This window comes from Diadema antillarum, unplaced genomic scaffold, assembly GCF_040938485.1.
Source record: "Diadema antillarum isolate AM-2024a unplaced genomic scaffold, OU_Dant_1.0 seq00002022_RagTag, whole genome shotgun sequence".
Classification (NCBI taxonomy): domain Eukaryota; kingdom Metazoa; phylum Echinodermata; class Echinoidea; order Diadematoida; family Diadematidae; genus Diadema; species Diadema antillarum.
The window spans coordinates 360,566-379,098 of NW_027272677.1; the positions used below are offsets into that span (position 1 = coordinate 360,566).

The window sequence follows — 18,533 nt, forward strand, 5'->3', positions numbered from 1 at the left end:
CTTGAGTATGTAAATGAGCTACGCAGGAATGTTGTTGACCTTGTCAACCGCAGCAAGCAGAACAACGTCATACTACACGGGATTCCAGAAGGGGAAGAATTGTCGAATGGATCACAGGATTGCGTAACCTATGCCCGCGACTTCTTGGCGACTCATCTGAATATGCGTGAGGTGGAGATTGAGCGTGCCCATCGCACACCACGTGTACACCGCCCTACTGGGAACGAAGGTAGCCGCTCGAGACCACGCCCCATCCATATCAAGCTGCTGCGTTTCACTGATCGCGAAGCGATTCTGAAGCGTAGTTCCGTTTTGAAAGGTGTCACCATTCGCGGATCCAAAGTGGGCGTGAGCGACGATGTACACAAAGACACGCGGATGGAACACAAGCAGCTCATGGTCAAAGTGAAAAAGCTCAGGGAGGAAAACAAGTTCGCTTTCATCCCGAACTCGGTACCAAGACTTATCAAGTACAAAGATGGCCCTAAAGATTCCCCCGGTTCTCTGAAAACACTGAGGTTGTCAGATTTGCATAAAGTGTAGGTCGTACAGTCTTTAGTGCATAGAATGATGTTCTATGGAGGTAGCTATTCTGTCCATTACGTCTATTGTAAAATGTATGTTTAGAATAAAAGACAAAATTGCTATCACAGAGACGTAACTATTATAAACGACACACTATATAGATCCTTTGCTCGAGATAACAAAGTCAAATAATGTGAGTTATTTTATTTCATGCTGTTTTAGAAGGCCAAAAATACTCAAATGACGAGCTCCTTTTCGCACGCCACGGAAATGTGTGCTGGCGGAAAAACGAAAATCGCAAATCAGCAATTTTCGTGTTTTACGGTTTCTTTTGGGTGGTGGTGCTTTTTGCTTTGTTTCATTTCAAATCTGCCTACAAATCTAGGCCAAAAACTCAATTCACATCACTTGTTCATACTGTGCCTTTTGAGTTTCGGAATGAAAATACATGCCAATTTCCTTCTCACATATTGTCTGTACAATCCGTATAATACTGTGAGAATGTTTTACGTACGTCATGAGTGAGCCAATTGATATCAAACTCTGTTCTTTGAATGTGAGGGGACTTGGAAACCCCTTTAAAAGACGATGCGTTTTTAATTGGATAAGAAATTCAGATTATCATGTGATTTTCTTACAAGAAACGCATTCTTCACCAGATTCAGAAAAAAGATGGTGTCAAGAATGGGGATATAAAATCATATTCAACCATGGTCGATCTGACAGTGCAGGAGTATGTATGCTTCTGAAACCTTCTGCAACTTTTGAAATAGTAAACACTGTTAGAGATGACAATGGTAGAATATTGTTGGTCGTCCTGAAATTAAATGCAAATTTGTTAACACTCGGTAATATTTACGGCCCCAATAATGACAACGATAGTTTTTTTGCTGATCTGCATAAGCTACTTGCAATGCACGGGGAAGAACCATATGTAATCGGTGGTGATTTTAATACAATTTTAGATGCTAAGTTAGATAAATTTCCGAATTTGATCCAAAATCATCCACGATGCTTCAAGGCCATAACTGATATAATGTTAGATTTTGATTTGATTGATATATGGAGATCCTTTAATTTATCAAAATTGAAATACACTTGGATGTCTCATGACAGTAAGATAGGAAGTCGTATTGATTATTTTTTGATATCCCAAAGCTTAACCACTTCAGTTGAAAAATGTGATATCCGCTTTGGATATAAAACGGACCATTCTTTGATTTCTTTGATGTTAATGAAGTCCGTTGCAAAGCGGGGGCCGGGATTTTGGAAACTCAACACATCTATTTTAGCTTCGGCAAAAAATGTGGAAAAGATACAAAGTGTAGTAGATTTAGTTTTGACTGAAAACAAAGATTCGAACCCAATAAAGACTTGGGAATATTTGAAATACAAAGTAAGACAAAAGTGTATTCAAATTTCAAAAGAAAATAAAAGTGTCCGTCAGAAAAGATTGAGTAAATTAGAATCAGAAATTAATAAATTGCGTAATACAGATAAATTGAATGATAACAATGTGTTATTGAATGATCTGAAAAGGAAAGAAAGGGAATATGAAGAATTACAGGAAGAAGTCGTGCGTGGTGTAATTGTCCGCACCAAAGCCAAATGGATTGCTGAAGGTGAACGTAATACTAAGTATTTCTTTAATTTGGAAAAGAGAAATTTTCAAAAGAAGTGTATTTCTCGATTATCTACAAACAATGGCATTTTAACCGATGCAACTGATATTCTTGAAGAAGAAAGGTTATTTTATCTCCGGTTATATACCAAAGACAATCTGAAAAAATTAGATGTTGATCCAATTAAAAATTTGGTGTTACCTACACTGCATCAGAATGAAGAACGATTCATTGGGGGAAAGATTTCAGAGAAGGAATGTTATGAAACTATAATGTCGTTTGCAAACGATAAAACACCGGGATCTGATGGTTTACCCATCGAGTTTTACAAAATATTTTGGTTTCAGATTAGAGATTTGTTATGTTCTATGTATAATAAATGTTTTGAGGAAAAATCTCTTCCACATTCAATGCGAAGAAGCATTATAACTTTGATTCCAAAAAAAGGTAAAGACCTGTTACTTTTAAAGAACTGGCGTCCAATATCACTTCTTAATAGTGACTACAAGATTTTGGCAAAAATTCTCTCCCAAAGACTTAAAAAGGTTTTATCTTATATAATAAGTAGGGATCAATATGGTTTCCTGAAAGGTAGATACATAGGAGAAATTATACGGTTGTTCATTGATATAAAACATTATTGTGAAATGCATAACATGGAAGGTATTGCTTTAAGCATTGATTTTGAAAAAGCCTTTGATATGTTAGATTGGGATTTCTTATATTATGCTCTTTATACCTTTGGTTTTGATCAGTCTTTTATTCAGTGGGTCAAATTGCTATACTGCAAAATTGAGGGTTGCGTAATAAATAATGGGTTTTCTTCGAAATCTTTTGATATACAACGTGGAGTGAGACAAGGTTGTCCTTTATCTCCATATCTTTTTATAATTGCAGTTGAGTTACTTGGCTGTTTAATGCGACAAAATGAGGAAATCAAGGGATTAAGAATATACGATATAGATGTGAAAATATGTCAATATGCAGACGACACAATTATGTTTTTGAAGCCGAATGAATTGAATCTAAGAAAATGTATTGGAGTGTTGGATAGTTTTAGAGAAATGTCAGGCCTAAAAATAAACCTTGAGAAATGCAATGTAGTCAGACTTGGAGGTTTTTCAGAAACATTGTGTCGAGACATTCCATTTATTTGGCCAACAGATTTGTTTATGTATCTAGGAATAAAGATTCCCCTCTCTGATTGTACCAACGATTATGATTTGAATTTCAAACCTAAAATTGCAGAAATAAGAGCACTTTTGAATTTGTGGAATTGTAGATCTTTGACACTTTATGGAAAAATTGTTATTATAAAATCTTTGATAATTCCAAAATTGATTTATCCTTTAAGTATATTGCCAAATCCTCCTCCATCTTTCTTTGATGAGGTTCAAAAATTATTCTTTGGGTTTTTATGGAGTTATAAGAACGATAAGATAAAACGTTCTTTGTTGTATAATGATTATGATGAGGGTGGTCTGAAAATGCCGCATCTGCAATCTTTTACCTCTGGTATGAAAATAACTTGGGTAAAGAGGTACCTTGATAAAGAAAATGAGAGTAAACACAAAGTTTTTCTTAGAATGTATGTAACAACTATGGGCGGTGATATGTTCTTTAAATGGAATCTTTCACCTCGGCACCTTATTCTAAATGATAATATTGATATTTTTTGGTACAATGTTCTCTTTGCATGGTGTCATTACAAGTACTACAATCCAGTTAAATTCAAGGAAATTGTTTCACAGCCATTATGGTTTAATTCCCATATTTTAGTTGATGGTCAGCCTATTTATTCTAGAAATTTGTTTGAATCAAACATGATTTACATAGGAAATATTATCAACCCTGATGGTTCCTTCATGAATTATGACCAAATATCACAGAAATTTAATCCAGGGTCATTCTTGATTTATTTTTCAATAGTATATGCAATTCCTCAAGAATGGAAATTCACCATAAAACAAAATATGGATTGTCAAAGTGTTGTATTACTTTCGAATCCTTGTGATCTTCTACTGAACAATTTTCTTAAATCCAAAAGAGTTTCAAATTTTTGTTACCCATACTTTGTAAAGAATCATAAAACCACACTTTCAGAGACAGACCATCAAGTAAAATGGGAAACTGATTTACTGTTGAACTTACAAGATTCTTTGTTATGGAAGTCTCGATTTTCTTTGATCTATAGATCATCGATAGAGAACAGAATTCGTAATTTTCAATTTAAGTTCGTACATAGAAAAATCGCTACTCAATATTACTATGTAAAATAGGTATCAGTGATTCTGCACTTTGTAATTTTTGTGACTCTCATCCACAGACATTATTACATTTATTTCTGAAATGTTACCCATGTGTCATCCTTCTGGTATGAAGTATTTCTTTGGCTCAAAGCTAAAAATGTCCGCAATGTTATGTTCACAGATGAAGAAATCTGTTTTGGAACTTTGCATGTTGGAAGGGGACATTTCGTGAATACAATTATCTATTATGCAAAATATTTTATATTTTCTTGTAAAATCAAAAAATATCATTCCAACTCTAAATCCGTTTCTGTTTTCTATGAAGCATTTGGAAAATACAGAACGCATCATAGCTATGAAAAAGAATCGTCTAGATTTTCATGTGAGCAAATGGCAAGCTCTTATACCATAGTTTTTCTATGTTATAAATGTATGTTTTTTCCATAATGTACTATTCATTATTTTGCATGTATTTGGTATATGAAGCAGCATGTGAATTGGGAAAATAAAGTTGGAAAAAAAAAAAAAAAAAAGAATGGAGAAATGTATGTGTGCATGTCACATTCATGTTGGAATCAGAGTCAATATTTTAGCATGTCTTTAAATTTGCAAATAGTACCTGACTCGCCAAATTTTGTGCAAATAAAAACCTAGCAAAATATTTGGCGTATATAGCTTTTCAACATTCTTTACACATGTGATGTAAAATATTACCAGATCTTTGGACCAGAAACCTCTCCCCCCCCAAAAAAAAAAACAACAACAACAACACAAAAAAAACCCAAACAAACAAACAAACACTGTGTCATCTCACCTGATAGTTCAGGACCAAGGCCTGGTCAGGCTCTCATTGGCCTCATTCAGTTCCTTCTTCTGAAGCTTGAGTCTGGCCAGGGCCACATGGTAGGCAGAGGTGGGACCACCTCTTTGGGTCCAGGAGCTCATGGGAGAGGGCTCGCTCACAAAACTAGGATTAGACACGATTGGAACACAAATCTTAACGTAATACATCTCTTAAGACGGAAGGTAATCATTTTCTGTACGACTGGAATGTGTTTACTGCACAGAAATTAGATGCAATAAATCATGTAGTGATCAGTAATGGAAAAGTGCTGTGTTTTTTGGTTGTACATCATTAATACTCATTATAAATATTAGACTTTCTGAAAAAAAAGAAAAAGATATATATATTATATATATATAGATATATATATATATATATATATATTACTCCAATTTTGTCCTCTTCGGAGTAAGGCCATGCCTGTTAAACAATGAATGTTGGTATATATGAAAGCTGACAACAAGCCAAACTCTGTATAGCTTTTGATAAATTTCTTAGTATCTGACTGAAACTGAAAAAAAAAGACTTGTGCAGTTCTTTGGTAATAACTGTAGCTGTGCTTCTTTCCTTGGTGTGCATTGAAATATAAAAAACTTAAACAAAATACACAAGATATTGATTGGAACTTATTTACAAGTGGTATATTTCATACACAGTGTTACTATTTTTTGCACATTTCATGGGTTATAATGATGTTTTTGAAATTAACAACTGACAAAAATATTTGTCTCTCACAACACAACTGTGTTGTATATCAGCTTCAAGGTGGGAAATTAATATTTTTCTCCCCAAAGAGATAAACATTTCTCATTTTTGCAAATTGTCTTACAAGTCTCCATTCATGAAAATATATAAGATGTAGAGTACACTGACACACACACACAATGCTGACATTTATTTCTCTAGCTCTGATCAGCTGCCACAACCTACCTGCATGCCTTTGACCTCGAGCAGAAACTCTACAGCAATCATGAATATGCTGGATTCCGGGACTGGGGTGCTCTCCCGGGGGCACCCCGCCCCCTCGGCTTCCTGCTCGGCAGATCCCGGCCGACTGCTGGCCCTGACGCTGCCCGCCCTAACCGCTGGCGGCGCTGCCCACACGCTTGGGGTCTAATAAATGACGATGATGTTTTTGACGAAGGGGTTGAACTTATGTAACATGAATATTTGGGTAGCACATGTAATGCATTCACACACGATTATGTGGGGTTCATGGGTTCATGATGAAGCAAAAAAAAAAGAGATAAAATAAAGAAAAAGCACTGAATGGTTTGGGTAACTGTAGCAAACAATGACAGATGAACAAATTAAAAGCTGTGCAAAAGAATTGGAATTTTGGTAGGTATGAACACTATTAGCTTTCAATTGTATATTATTCACATACAGCACACCACACTTTCACAGCAGATATTGCAGATAGTTACAAATGTAACAGTTTGACTAACTGATGGCTACCAAATCATATCATGAGTGCAGGACTACACCTTTAGGAGATCAAAGAAAGAAAACAACAAAACAAATGGTGGGGCAACAGGTAGGAATTCAGTGTACAACCACTCCCTAATGCTCAGCTCCAGTATATCACACTGGGATAACGACGGGCTGCAGAAGATCATAACTTGAAATCTCGAAGGAGCCGAAATCTGTATCGATGACATGTACATCCCTGTGTTCTTAACTTGGGATCTTGGTCCGATAGTGAATGGATAACCGTCAAACATTTATGACCACTGCAATGCTAGGACTTTTCATATGCAATGTGATGTAAGCTTTGGCATTGTTTTCAAACATGAGCACACAAAAACATCATGCCTACAAGCAACAACAACAATGACAATTTTTCTAGCTATGCCAGACACCAACACGATGATAAGTTAAGGAGCCATACTACAGCAATGGGTACATTTACATGTCACAATGCTTTTGTGGTAACATTTCTGTCAGATTGCAATATGATATCCACGAGACCCATCTTGTGATCTGCAATTAGTGACCATTCTTCGCTAAAGGAATTTTCTCAGGTGCATGGCATCAACAGATAAAATTTATATTCTTTTGCACATTTGCAGCATTCATAAATGACTTCAGTTTTTTGCTCCTACTTATGCATGGAATTTACTATGACAGGATAAAATGACTGGTACATGGCCAGTTGTATCCTTCCTCGGTTCTTTTTCTTTTTCAACAAGAATTGGAGTGTGATTTAAAAAGGAAATGCTACCAACTATATTGCAATACAATAGCCACTTTAACTGTTGATTTAAAAGGTGCATGGTATATGAGAACTCATCTAACTTTCACATTTGCTGAATATCACACATTTCAATAAATGTCTTTTTTTAAAATGTCATATTTTGTAATGTTTTCTTTGTCATCTATCAAGGCTATGTCAGGGACTAATGCTGTTTTATGTTTTTTGCAGTGTTCTGGCTAGCAACAAATGATTTACATGCATAGCTCAATAATGACAGTCGCATTTTAGGCAGTTGAGTCGACAAAACTGATACAAGAAGACGGTCAAAGACCTGCATAGTCAAGATGAGTGGATTTTGAAAGTGAGGAATCTCTCACTGTACATACGTGTACTTGCTGAAGTCAATGTTAAACAGTGGTAGATCAAAACCATGGACCTTTTCTGTTAGGTCCATGATCAAACTAATGTAAGAATCTTACACAGCAAGATACAAAACTAATCACTTCTTTGTTTTTAAAACTTTACTTGTGATTTTGGTTTTATTCCTGCCAGTTTCCTCCATTCATCTTTTCATAATTCATCTCCAATTTTTTCTATAGGACCACATGAGCACCATATAAATGTTATTTGTTTTCAATATCATTATAATCATCATCATCATCATTATATTATTATTATCATTATCATTATCATTATCATTATTATCATTATTATCATTATTATCATTATTATTATTACTATCACTATTATTATTATTATGATTATTATCATTATTATATTATCATTATTATTATTATTATTATTGTTATTATTATTATCATCATTATTATTATTATCATTATCATCATTATAATGATGACGATGATTATCATTTCATCACTGTCATTTTTGTTCTAATTATCATTCTTATTGTGTGATTTCATTTTGATATCATAAGCTGTTGCTCCTGATAAGAGTTTATGCTTTCCACTGTTTGATTACAGCGTGAAAGTGTAATCATAGTAAGTGTACAATCTTGCTTGCTTGCTTATATATGTACGCATACAAGTATCTATTATTTCTTTTTATCTGTCAAATTATCTATACACATGAAGAGTTTCATTGCAAAAACAGGTTAAAGCCATTTTTAAATCATTTCAAAGTAAGTCCATCATCAGATAGAGCAAAATAAAAACCTTTCCAGTGGTACCTCACTAGTCTTGAAGTTATGATTAAAAACGTCCCAAATCTTTCTCTTTAATTTTTTGTTTCTAGCAGACTTAATCACAAATATCTGAAATTTACAAGAAAGGAGTTTTAACTCGTTTTGCAAGCAAACTCTTCATATTCACATATACATAAAATTATGTATATGATGTCAGAGTGCATATTAAGGACAGATGTGAATAGAAGCAAATGAGTGTACTGATAGTTCACATGGTTATTTCAGTTTTAAAAATTAGTGGCACAGTCATCAAGGTATCAGTTTTAATTTCAACATTAATTGCTTGAAAAGATATTTGATATTTGATTTAGTTGGCACACAGGATATTAGCTGATTTAGGTATGTGACACAAAGGTACAGAGTAGTTTAAGGCATGCTCATCATTATCATTCTATTGCTTTGCTTTAGTGTCTTTAAAACATTTTTTGTGTTACTTGAAATTGCCAAATATATACATAGTATTATTCTGATAAGCCCTAACAAACAAAATCAAAGAAAAGTAAAAAAAGAAAAAGAAAAAAGGATTACATAATATGGAGTTTGGTTAGGTCCCAGCATTTCCCATCTAGAATGTACTCTATTCCTGCATTCTTTTTTTTTTTTTAAGAGCTACTGCTCCTACAAATATAATAAGGTTGAACTTGGATTTGTAATGAAATCTACAGTGTCTACATTTTTTTTTCCAAATGCAAATAGCAAGTTACACACTAGTACAGTGAGGCAGATTTGAAGCTTGTCTAGAATATTACAACTGGATTAGTGTTATCATATTTGTATTTCCATGTCTAAATATATCAATACAAAATAGTGGTCAAAATGTTGCACAAAATGACGAATGAGCCTTCCCCTGGTAACAATGCACCTTCACATGTATCCATCTGTAATGCTGCAGTTTTCATTGTTAGTAGTCAACATGAAGCTACTTTTGTCTTAAAATGACTTGATGTTAAGAAGGGGATTTCTTTTTTTTTTCCAATTGTGCATTTTGACAATGCTTGCACACAGTAGCTTTCACAACTTTGTCCCTGCTTTCTAAATCATATTGAAAAGAAGTCAAAATAGTTGTGACAGATATAAAATTTGCATTAACCAGCATTGCAGTAAAATAAAAAAAAAATGAAAAAATGCATACATTACAGATGAACTACATAATTATATACATTTAGTAGAAGATTGCCCTGACCATCAACCTGTGTTACCTTTGGCGCCGATTTGGTTCAGTGACTGAAGAGAGTCTGAGCAATAAAACGGGGCAACAACCAACAAGGTTTGAGAAAAAAACAACACTCTGACACACAAACAAAAAGTTTTCATGCAACCAATGTTTAAAGAAAAGAAAAAAAAAAACATCCAAGGAAAGAGCTTAAAACAACAACAACAACCAACCACAAAATGATATGACAAGTCATGCATGCATGTTATTCCATTATGAGCATTTTTGGTAAAGAGTCAAAGTTCTCTAAAGGGTAATAGACATGTTTGATGACACACTAGCTATGATCCGTATCTTCAGAATTATTAGTTAACATAAATTATTCACATCTCATGATATCAAAAGAAACTGAATTTGGCATTATATTCTGACATTTAAAAAAAAGCAGAATTCAACAATGGCTAAAATGCTCCTACTCCAAGTCTACTGCTCTGTATTACATTATGAGTATATGTCATAACATAATGTGTGACATAACTCTTATGTACTTTGCCTTGCTAAGGAGTCTCTCACACATAAAACTTCACTTTCTCTGTGATTAATCTGTCATTAGCCAAAGACCAAGGAGAAATCCTCAAATCCAAGGAAAACTGCTAGGTAAAGAGGCAAGGAGCACAGGATTATTCTCTTTGGTCTCTTGACAAAAAGATTTTTGAGGAATGAACTTTGCTGTGATTCAAATGCCCACTGGCCACAAAAGTGTGTCGAGCTTCCACAGATGATCATGTGCTGTGTCATGAGCTGTATCGCAATAAGCCATTATATTGGTCATGTCAGGTTCAATGTGATGGCAACATCTTAAATGGAAACTTTATGATCATTATCATCATACATTGTCTCACTGCACATAAAGAAGTGATAGAGACAGGCAGAACAGATGATGCTAAAAACAGTAAAAACAAAAACACAAAACAAACCAAACCAAAGACAAAACAGATATAATGAATGCAAACTGTATGTGCAATATGAGAAATGTAGACATTAACAACAAAATCTTGCTCAGTAAATCATGGTCACAAAACAATTTTTTCAATGAATGCTGTAATCCAGTCCAGTCCAGTCAGAATTACAAAACTTTGTGGGTTTTTTTTTTTTTTTCTCTCTCTCTCTCTTAAACTGCTCTATTCTAATCCTAATCCTAGCCACCTATGGGCTAATCCCAGCCACATTCTTGAAAATTAGAGCCTTACCTGATTTGGATGAAATTGACATTCTCTTCTTGTTGGTGGCTGGAGGTGCAGGCTTGACCGCTGGAGACTTGTTTTGGCCCTTCCCAACATCTGTGGGAGTGGCAGGGACTTTGTTCACCGTCGGCACAGAGCTCTCTGCAGTAACAGCAGAAATGAATGCTAGACCAAGTTAGGATGACGTACAATCTGTGCAAAGAATAGAATTGGCTAATCAAGCACCATGGCAGCATAAATACATTCCACACAGGTTCCAGTGTTCCATTGAAGAGGTCAATATGAAATGAAGCTGCCACGATGTGAGGATATATGTAGACAGTTGAAGGAGCAATTACATAGCAAACAGAAGAAAAAGGAGATTGGTATTGCAAAAGCTGCCATGATTTAAGGATATGTAGACAGCTAAAAAAAAAAACAACAAACAAAGCAAATAGACTGAATAGATAAATATATTCTACATTTGGTTAACAGTGCAGTGCCATGCCATGCCCATTTGACCTTGATGGAGAAGTGGGTCTACAGTGAAACCTACAATGGTTGAAATCACACACACCCATGCAGTTTGGTGAGGTAATGATGTAATTGCCACACAAGTCTCTCATGGAAGATATCTGTGCAGGTCAATGGGACACTTGTGCATCACCTGCAGGCACCGTTTCATGAAAGTTGTCAGCCCTGACAAGTTGTCAGTTTCTGACAATCACCATAGTAACAGTCAGTGACCAGAGCTTCTCAGCCAATCAAAATCAAGGGTTTTACTGAACTTGTCAGAGACTGACAACTTTCATGAAAACGGTACACTGATTTACAAATGCGGTTGCAATAGATACTGCAATGTCCTGAAATAACACAAAACTTAAAATCCTGCTACTTTCTCATTTTGTGTCTGAATTTGATTAAATTTCTACCACTATTTGCTTTATTTTCAAGATGCACAGGACTTCCTTTTCCATTTCCAACCCTCTCCCTTAAAGCACCAAGAGACACTACGTTAGTGATGTGTGCTATACAAGCACTGTATTACTAACCCGTTGAGGACGGACTGATTTTGCTATATCACATTTCCCATACACACCTGCCTGGGTATTCTCGGGACTAGACTTCAATGGGTGGATATCATCATTATTCATTGATCAAAATCTCTTCCTAACCTTTCTCACTAGCGGTGTCCTCCACCGGACCTCCCTCTGCTGCAGAGTTCTCCTGGCCTCCCTCTGGAGAGGCCTCTTCCTCTCCCTCAGCAGGTGGGACAATGGATTCTGGTTCGTCCAGTGCCTCAGTGGGAGCTGCTGCTGCAGCAGCTGCAGCCGCTGCAGCATCCTTGGCGACCCTGGCCGTACGCTGCTTGGCTGCCGCGTGAGCCATGTTGAGACGACGTGCCTCCATCAGTGCATACTCGGCCTGGATGTCACAGTCTATGCCATCGTAATAAAGGCCTACCACGGGTAGAGATGGTGAAAACATGATCAAATCATTTGCAACGCATTAAATTGAAGAATTCATGACACAAGAAAGGCAGGTAGTGGTGACACTAAATCGTTTGTTCTCGATATATGGCCTGCTCTATGCTTCTTGTGCTTTGTCAATGACAGTAGACAAACCCACATGATTACCATGTGCAACACAATGTGCACGTATTTGCCTGTGCATGACTCTTATGCTACTGCATATACATGTACTTACACATGACTTGGTAATATATTCTTGAATATACAAAGCAAGTCAAAAGGGAACTGCTTCCACATACAGCAGCAAGACAAAACAAAACAAGAGCAAACAAAGAGATAAACTCCACTAAAAAAAGAGCACACAGCTGACAATACATAAGGAATGTCCTGTTAATTATTATCATTTCTTTTTCAAGACAACTTTAAAAAAAAGTCTTGTTGGTCTTCGCAGAGCAGGAAAGGAAAGAATGTTTCACATCAGTAACTCAAATTTAAGGTGATAGGACCATAAATGCGTCAATGACAGTTGAGTGTTTGCAGTATGTTTTGATCATTTATTGCAGCCATACCACGCATGGTCCAGGCTAAGACACTGGATGGGTCCACACAGGTGGCCGCCTCAAAGAACGTCTCGGCGGCGTCATTGCCGTCCTCCATGGCGCAGACCACACCATAGAGCAGGAGGCCATGGAGATGACGCTGGTTGATGGAGATTGTCTCCTTGAAGCACTCCTCCGCCTGGTGACGCAACAGAATGAAGTCTTGTCAGTCAGGGGAAGGTCAAGCAGTGTTCTGGGTAGGACGTAACTTAGTCAACATGCAAATGGTCTGCAACGCAATGGCTTATCATGTACATCATCAAAGGCGGGGATCAAGACCGGGACTAGCTAAAAGTGATAATTTAGGCATTCACTGTTATGTGATGCATCATACAAATAGTCATTAAGTGACATCTATATATGAAGGTAAATTTTACTGCACGTTAAAGTTTACTTTGGTATATAGGGGAGAGTCAAGTGTATATCATAATACAGTGGTTAACAGTATTTTATTTCCATCACTGAATAAAGAACTCTATTTATGAAGGAGATTATTTACTAACCTTTGCGACATCATTGATGTAAAGACAGAAACAGCCATAGTCAAACCAGTGGTCGGCATCATTCCTGTTGCGGGCGATACGCTAGAAATACAAAAAGAGGGAATATATACAAAGTCAAGAATTTAACTACAGACCTTGCCTCAGAACACTTGGTTGAATGGATGATTGACTGCACAAATGAATGAATAAATGAATGAATGAGTGGATGGATGGATGAAACTGATGGATGAAAAGATGAATGAATGAATGAATGAATGAATGAATGAATGAATGAGGAATGAATGAATGAATGAATGAATGAATGAATGAATGAATGAATGAATGAATGAATGAATGAATGAATGAATGAATGAACTAACGAATAACACTGCATTAACATGGGCAATGGAAAAGACCATACAGTTCTAGGGGGCATTTCATGAATCCTTTTCTTGGATATTTTTTTGTGACAAACTGTTATAAGCTACTGAAATCCTTGCATCTGACTGGCTGAGAGCAAATTTGTCAGACAAATTTGTCGGACAAAAACACTTCATGAAATGCCCCCCTGAGATCATGATTTATTCATGTTTCTCTCCATCCATACCCCCACGGGCCTTGCAATTTTTACCTCCTGGTAGTATTTGGAGGCCAGCTCAGGGTTGTCATTAACCTCAGCCTCCCGGGCAAAGTGCTTGAGCTGGGCGGAGTCAGTGAGTGGGGCCGGGACTGGGGTCTCATCCTCTAGTGACAGCACTTTCCCTATCCCAACATGCATCTGGTCCACCAAGAAGACGTACAGCTCGCTAAGGAATGCCTGTTGGTATGGGAACAGGAGAAATCTTATTTGTTGATGCACCTCATGGATATTCAGTAACTAAAGTGTAAGAATGTGCAAAGTATGGTGTTATGATCAAATAATGAGTACACATTGTATCTGCTTATACAGCCTATTGACTTTAATAATATAAGACAGCATTGGTATCAAAATTAGATAACAGATTGTGTCAAAAATTGACATACAGTGTAAGATGCTTTATGTCCTACGGGAAACAGTACATCTAAAAGTTTCTAAAATACATCTAAAAATCTAGGACTGATTCCTCGACATGAACTTGTCAGAACTTGAAGTTGCCCCCCCCCCCCAAAAAAAAAAAAAGACCCAAGGCACAGACGACATCAGTGTTTACATTAAATGGTCAGTTATCTACAATTTACTATCTAATTAAACATATGTTCTATGATCAAAATTATCTATCAGTCTCAAGAAGTCATGGTACTGAACACGCACAGAACCTTACTAGTAAATGCTGTTGATACTGTCTTGTTAGAACCTTCCAACATGAATTCATGTTCGATATGGCAATCCTCAATGGTCTTTAAGACAATTTCTCTTCAGCAATCCCGGAAAAATGCAGAGAAATGGAATGACAACTTTAAAGCTTGTACAGGATTTAGGATTCAGTGATTCTTAATGGTGTTGTATTAATTGTTTCATCACATATATACAAGTAAGCAACACTACCGGCATACTACAGTGTACATTAATGTAGCAGAGATTATACAGCCTACATACTTTCACCAACCAAATAAAGACTACTTTAGGGATAGGTTGAATTTCCATATGGTATTCAAATGACTGCTTTGTTAGAATTACAGAATGAACAAAACTTTGGAAAACGTTGGATTAATAAAATGCTCCTCAGTCATAACGTATGTCCTTCTTCAAAAACAGAGGCCTTACCTGAAGTTCTTCCTTGTCTTCAAATGTGCTGGTTCGCAAGTACTTCTCTCTGACAATCTTGACTACGGAGTGCTGGAATAAAGCAGGAGAGACATATATTGTGACTGCCTGCATGTGAAGTAATTTCTGATCTCTTATTTTAATCAGTTCTCTTTCAGAATATGAAATCTAATTCCTTTTTTCCTACTATTGTGATTTATTTTGCAAATTATTAATTTCACATGATGGAGAACATTGTTGCTGATATAGTATGAAACAAGTAAACTATCGACAAGCTACATGACAGAAATGTCGCAAAGGACTGTTGGGAGTAGTTATTACAAAATCCTGCAAAACGTTTGAGGTTAATAATCTCAGACATATAAGTGGTCTCAGATTCAGACTTCAACTTTGGCTTTGACTATGCCCCGAAACCTTCATTACATTGGAAAAAGTACATTTTTTTTTTTTCCTGTCAAAAATCATTCTCAAGTGACTACAGCAACACAAATAATTATCACATATTATAAAATGGGTTCCAGAATGTAGCCAATTGGAAGCGCTGAAATGAGTCACGTGTGCCTGTATTAATTTCTCACTAACATGCACGGCCTGACGTCACAGTGTTTACACTAGCAGTGCGCACTCAATCAGTTGTTACAAGTGCGTCGCGCGCTACTATACACGCTGTCAATCCTGTAAACAACTTCTAAATCGGGCTGCCGGCCGGCCTTTCTTGTATGCATAACATGTGTGGCGTACGTATACTCTTATACGTACAGTACTTATATGTGCGGGATTTCCAAGGGCGACGTGCGTAAATGTTTGGGACGAACATCTTCGGACATCTTGACTCTTTGACTGGTATTGACCCACAAAGGTACGTTAAAAATGCTGTTAGTTTTCGACCCATTTTATAAAACATATGATGCACAGGATTATTTTGTGGCGTTAGTGGAGATGCAGCTCACTCTCGGGTATCTACAATGTAGTGCAACATGCACTCGGCTTCGCCTCGTGCATGTTTCACAATTGTAAATACCCTCGAGCGCTACATCTCCACTAACGCACTCTATCCTGTGCATCATTTGCATACTAATGGATGGTCAGACAACAGATGAATGGACAAACTGAAAACATGATGTACCATCTCACTTGCACACAGTGTGGTGACTACTGAATGGGCACAATGTTGGTTTTGTTTTTTCTCAATGTAACCTTGACTGAATTCAGTCATACCTTAAGCTGTTCCTTGAAGGCAAAGTATTTCCCGGATGTGTTCAGTTCATAAACCAGTTTGCGCTGTCTCTCTTCTTGTACATCGTTGTTGTTTTTGGTGAGATCTGTACTTGGGTCACCAAACAGGCCCCTGTGTTATGAAAGTGACACACATGGCACACTGTCTTTATTGTGGGCTTGTTACCACCTATCCTCAGCTAATCCCCATTCTGTAAACACTTCACCATAATAGGAGCTTACGATCATCACCGTGTGACAACAGCACATCAAGCTTTTAAGATTTCTTTCTGTTGACATGGTAGCTGGAATCACTGCAAATCTCTGTTCTCTGTTACAGTACACAGTCTTTATACAATAGACATATCCATAGACAAGATATATAAATGACAGAAACTAGATGGTCAAAGAATATGCACATGGTAACTACTCTCATTGCAAATCTAATCCACACATTCAAATGTTGATTCACAATTTCTGTTTCCACAAAATAGCAGAACAAATATGCATGTACAATCTGACAACTGAATTTATCCCATCTTCACTATATAGCTATGATATAGATATCTTAGACACAAGTCCACTAGTTACCTCCGCCAAGGGGGAGGTTATGTTTTCGTTACCGTTGGTTTGTTTGTTAGTTGGTTGGTTGGTTGGTTCGTTCATTCGTTTGTCTGTGTGCAAAATAACTCAAAAAGTAGTCAACGGATTGAGATGAAACTTGCAGGAAAGATTATAGAATGACACAAGTAACAAACGATTAACTTTTGGTAGTGATCTGAAAATTTTTGGGGAATTTATGAAGGATTTTTGATATTTTGGCACGTAGGGTCAATGAACTTGGGAGTTCAGGCTGCGCGTATTTGAGGTTTGCATGCGCGCACTAAAGTGCGTGCTCTAGTTTCTGCTAGGGCAAGGCGCGCCGTGCAGCTGAGGGTTTATGACGTAACAAAGGCTTCTACATGTACATGGGGAAATCGGGCGATGGGTGGAAATCACTGATATCTCTATGGATGAACAAGATCAGTGGTGGAAATGAGCTGCATACTTGGCAGAGGTCTGCGCTCTCAGAGTGCTTTTCTAGTTTTGGTTTAAAACTTGCCTGAATTCTTCCAGCACCAGCTTGCTGATGCTAGCCACCTGTGTGTGGAAGTCTTCTACTGCCTTCTGGGCTCCATTGGTCCTCCTTGGGAAGAGGGGCCTCGGGGGAATGTATTCAGCCACTCTGCAGGTAGCCAAGATAAGCACAGAAATGTACAAACACACATCATGATGAGCCAATTAAATGTTTGAGAGGACAATAAATTGTGGGGAATTCTTTAGACACAAAATCGTTAACACCATAAATGTGCCATCATTATTGCTGTCTTTTGATTGAACAAATAATCACATTATACAAAGGGTGCTCTTACCAACAACTGCACTACTTGTATACCCTTCACTGAATGAGATGCCAGTGACAGTTAGTAGAACTACAAAATGACATTGATGTTGGAAACTATGCATGGATGCATAACTGAAGCAATGACTCTACCCTTATGAATTCTACATTTGACAACAAAGCACCTCAATGAATAACTGTGATACAGCAAGCTAACCTTGCTTGACATACTGAGGATAATCATGTAAACCAAAGGAAGGTTTGCAGCATCACCTACAGTAAAAGCAGGAGCGATTGTCTTTGTCTGAACAGTAACAAGCAACACGAACAATGACTCACTTCTTTGCCAACTCTTCTGGCGCCCTCTTTGGAACAATTGGTGAGTCCAGTTCAAACTCTATGACGATGTACGTCGAGGCCTCCTCGTACTGCATCCCTTCCACATTCTGTGGGGGTGGGGCTTCTGTGTCTGCCGCTGCCTCCGTCCCTGGGGCACCTGGCTTCAGCATCTGGGAGGGTTGCTGTTTGTTGGGGTGAGGGATGTCATATAGTGGGGGGTGAGGAGAGATTTGGTTTATGGACAGGCATTGACCAAGACATGTAAACATGTAGGTCTTTTGGAG

General features: G+C 37.1%; 1 protein-coding gene across 1 annotated transcript in view; it reads right to left on the reverse strand.

Annotated features, from left to right (window-relative positions):
• LOC139713646 (cilia- and flagella-associated protein 70-like) overlaps positions 1-18,533 on the reverse strand; it is a 33,504-nt gene that overhangs the window by 4,797 nt on the left and 10,174 nt on the right. Inside the window, 15 exon segments of the mRNA XM_071625353.1 lie at positions 5,211-5,236; positions 5,239-5,323; positions 5,325-5,363; positions 6,171-6,353; positions 7,820-7,878; positions 9,832-9,876; positions 11,045-11,179; positions 12,193-12,477; positions 13,059-13,227; positions 13,592-13,672; positions 14,202-14,387; positions 15,315-15,386; positions 16,533-16,662; positions 17,632-17,754; positions 18,250-18,431. Of these exon segments, the coding sequence (XP_071481454.1) occupies positions 5,211-5,236; positions 5,239-5,323; positions 5,325-5,363; positions 6,171-6,353; positions 7,820-7,878; positions 9,832-9,876; positions 11,045-11,179; positions 12,193-12,477; positions 13,059-13,227; positions 13,592-13,672; positions 14,202-14,387; positions 15,315-15,386; positions 16,533-16,662; positions 17,632-17,754; positions 18,250-18,431 (1,800 nt within the window).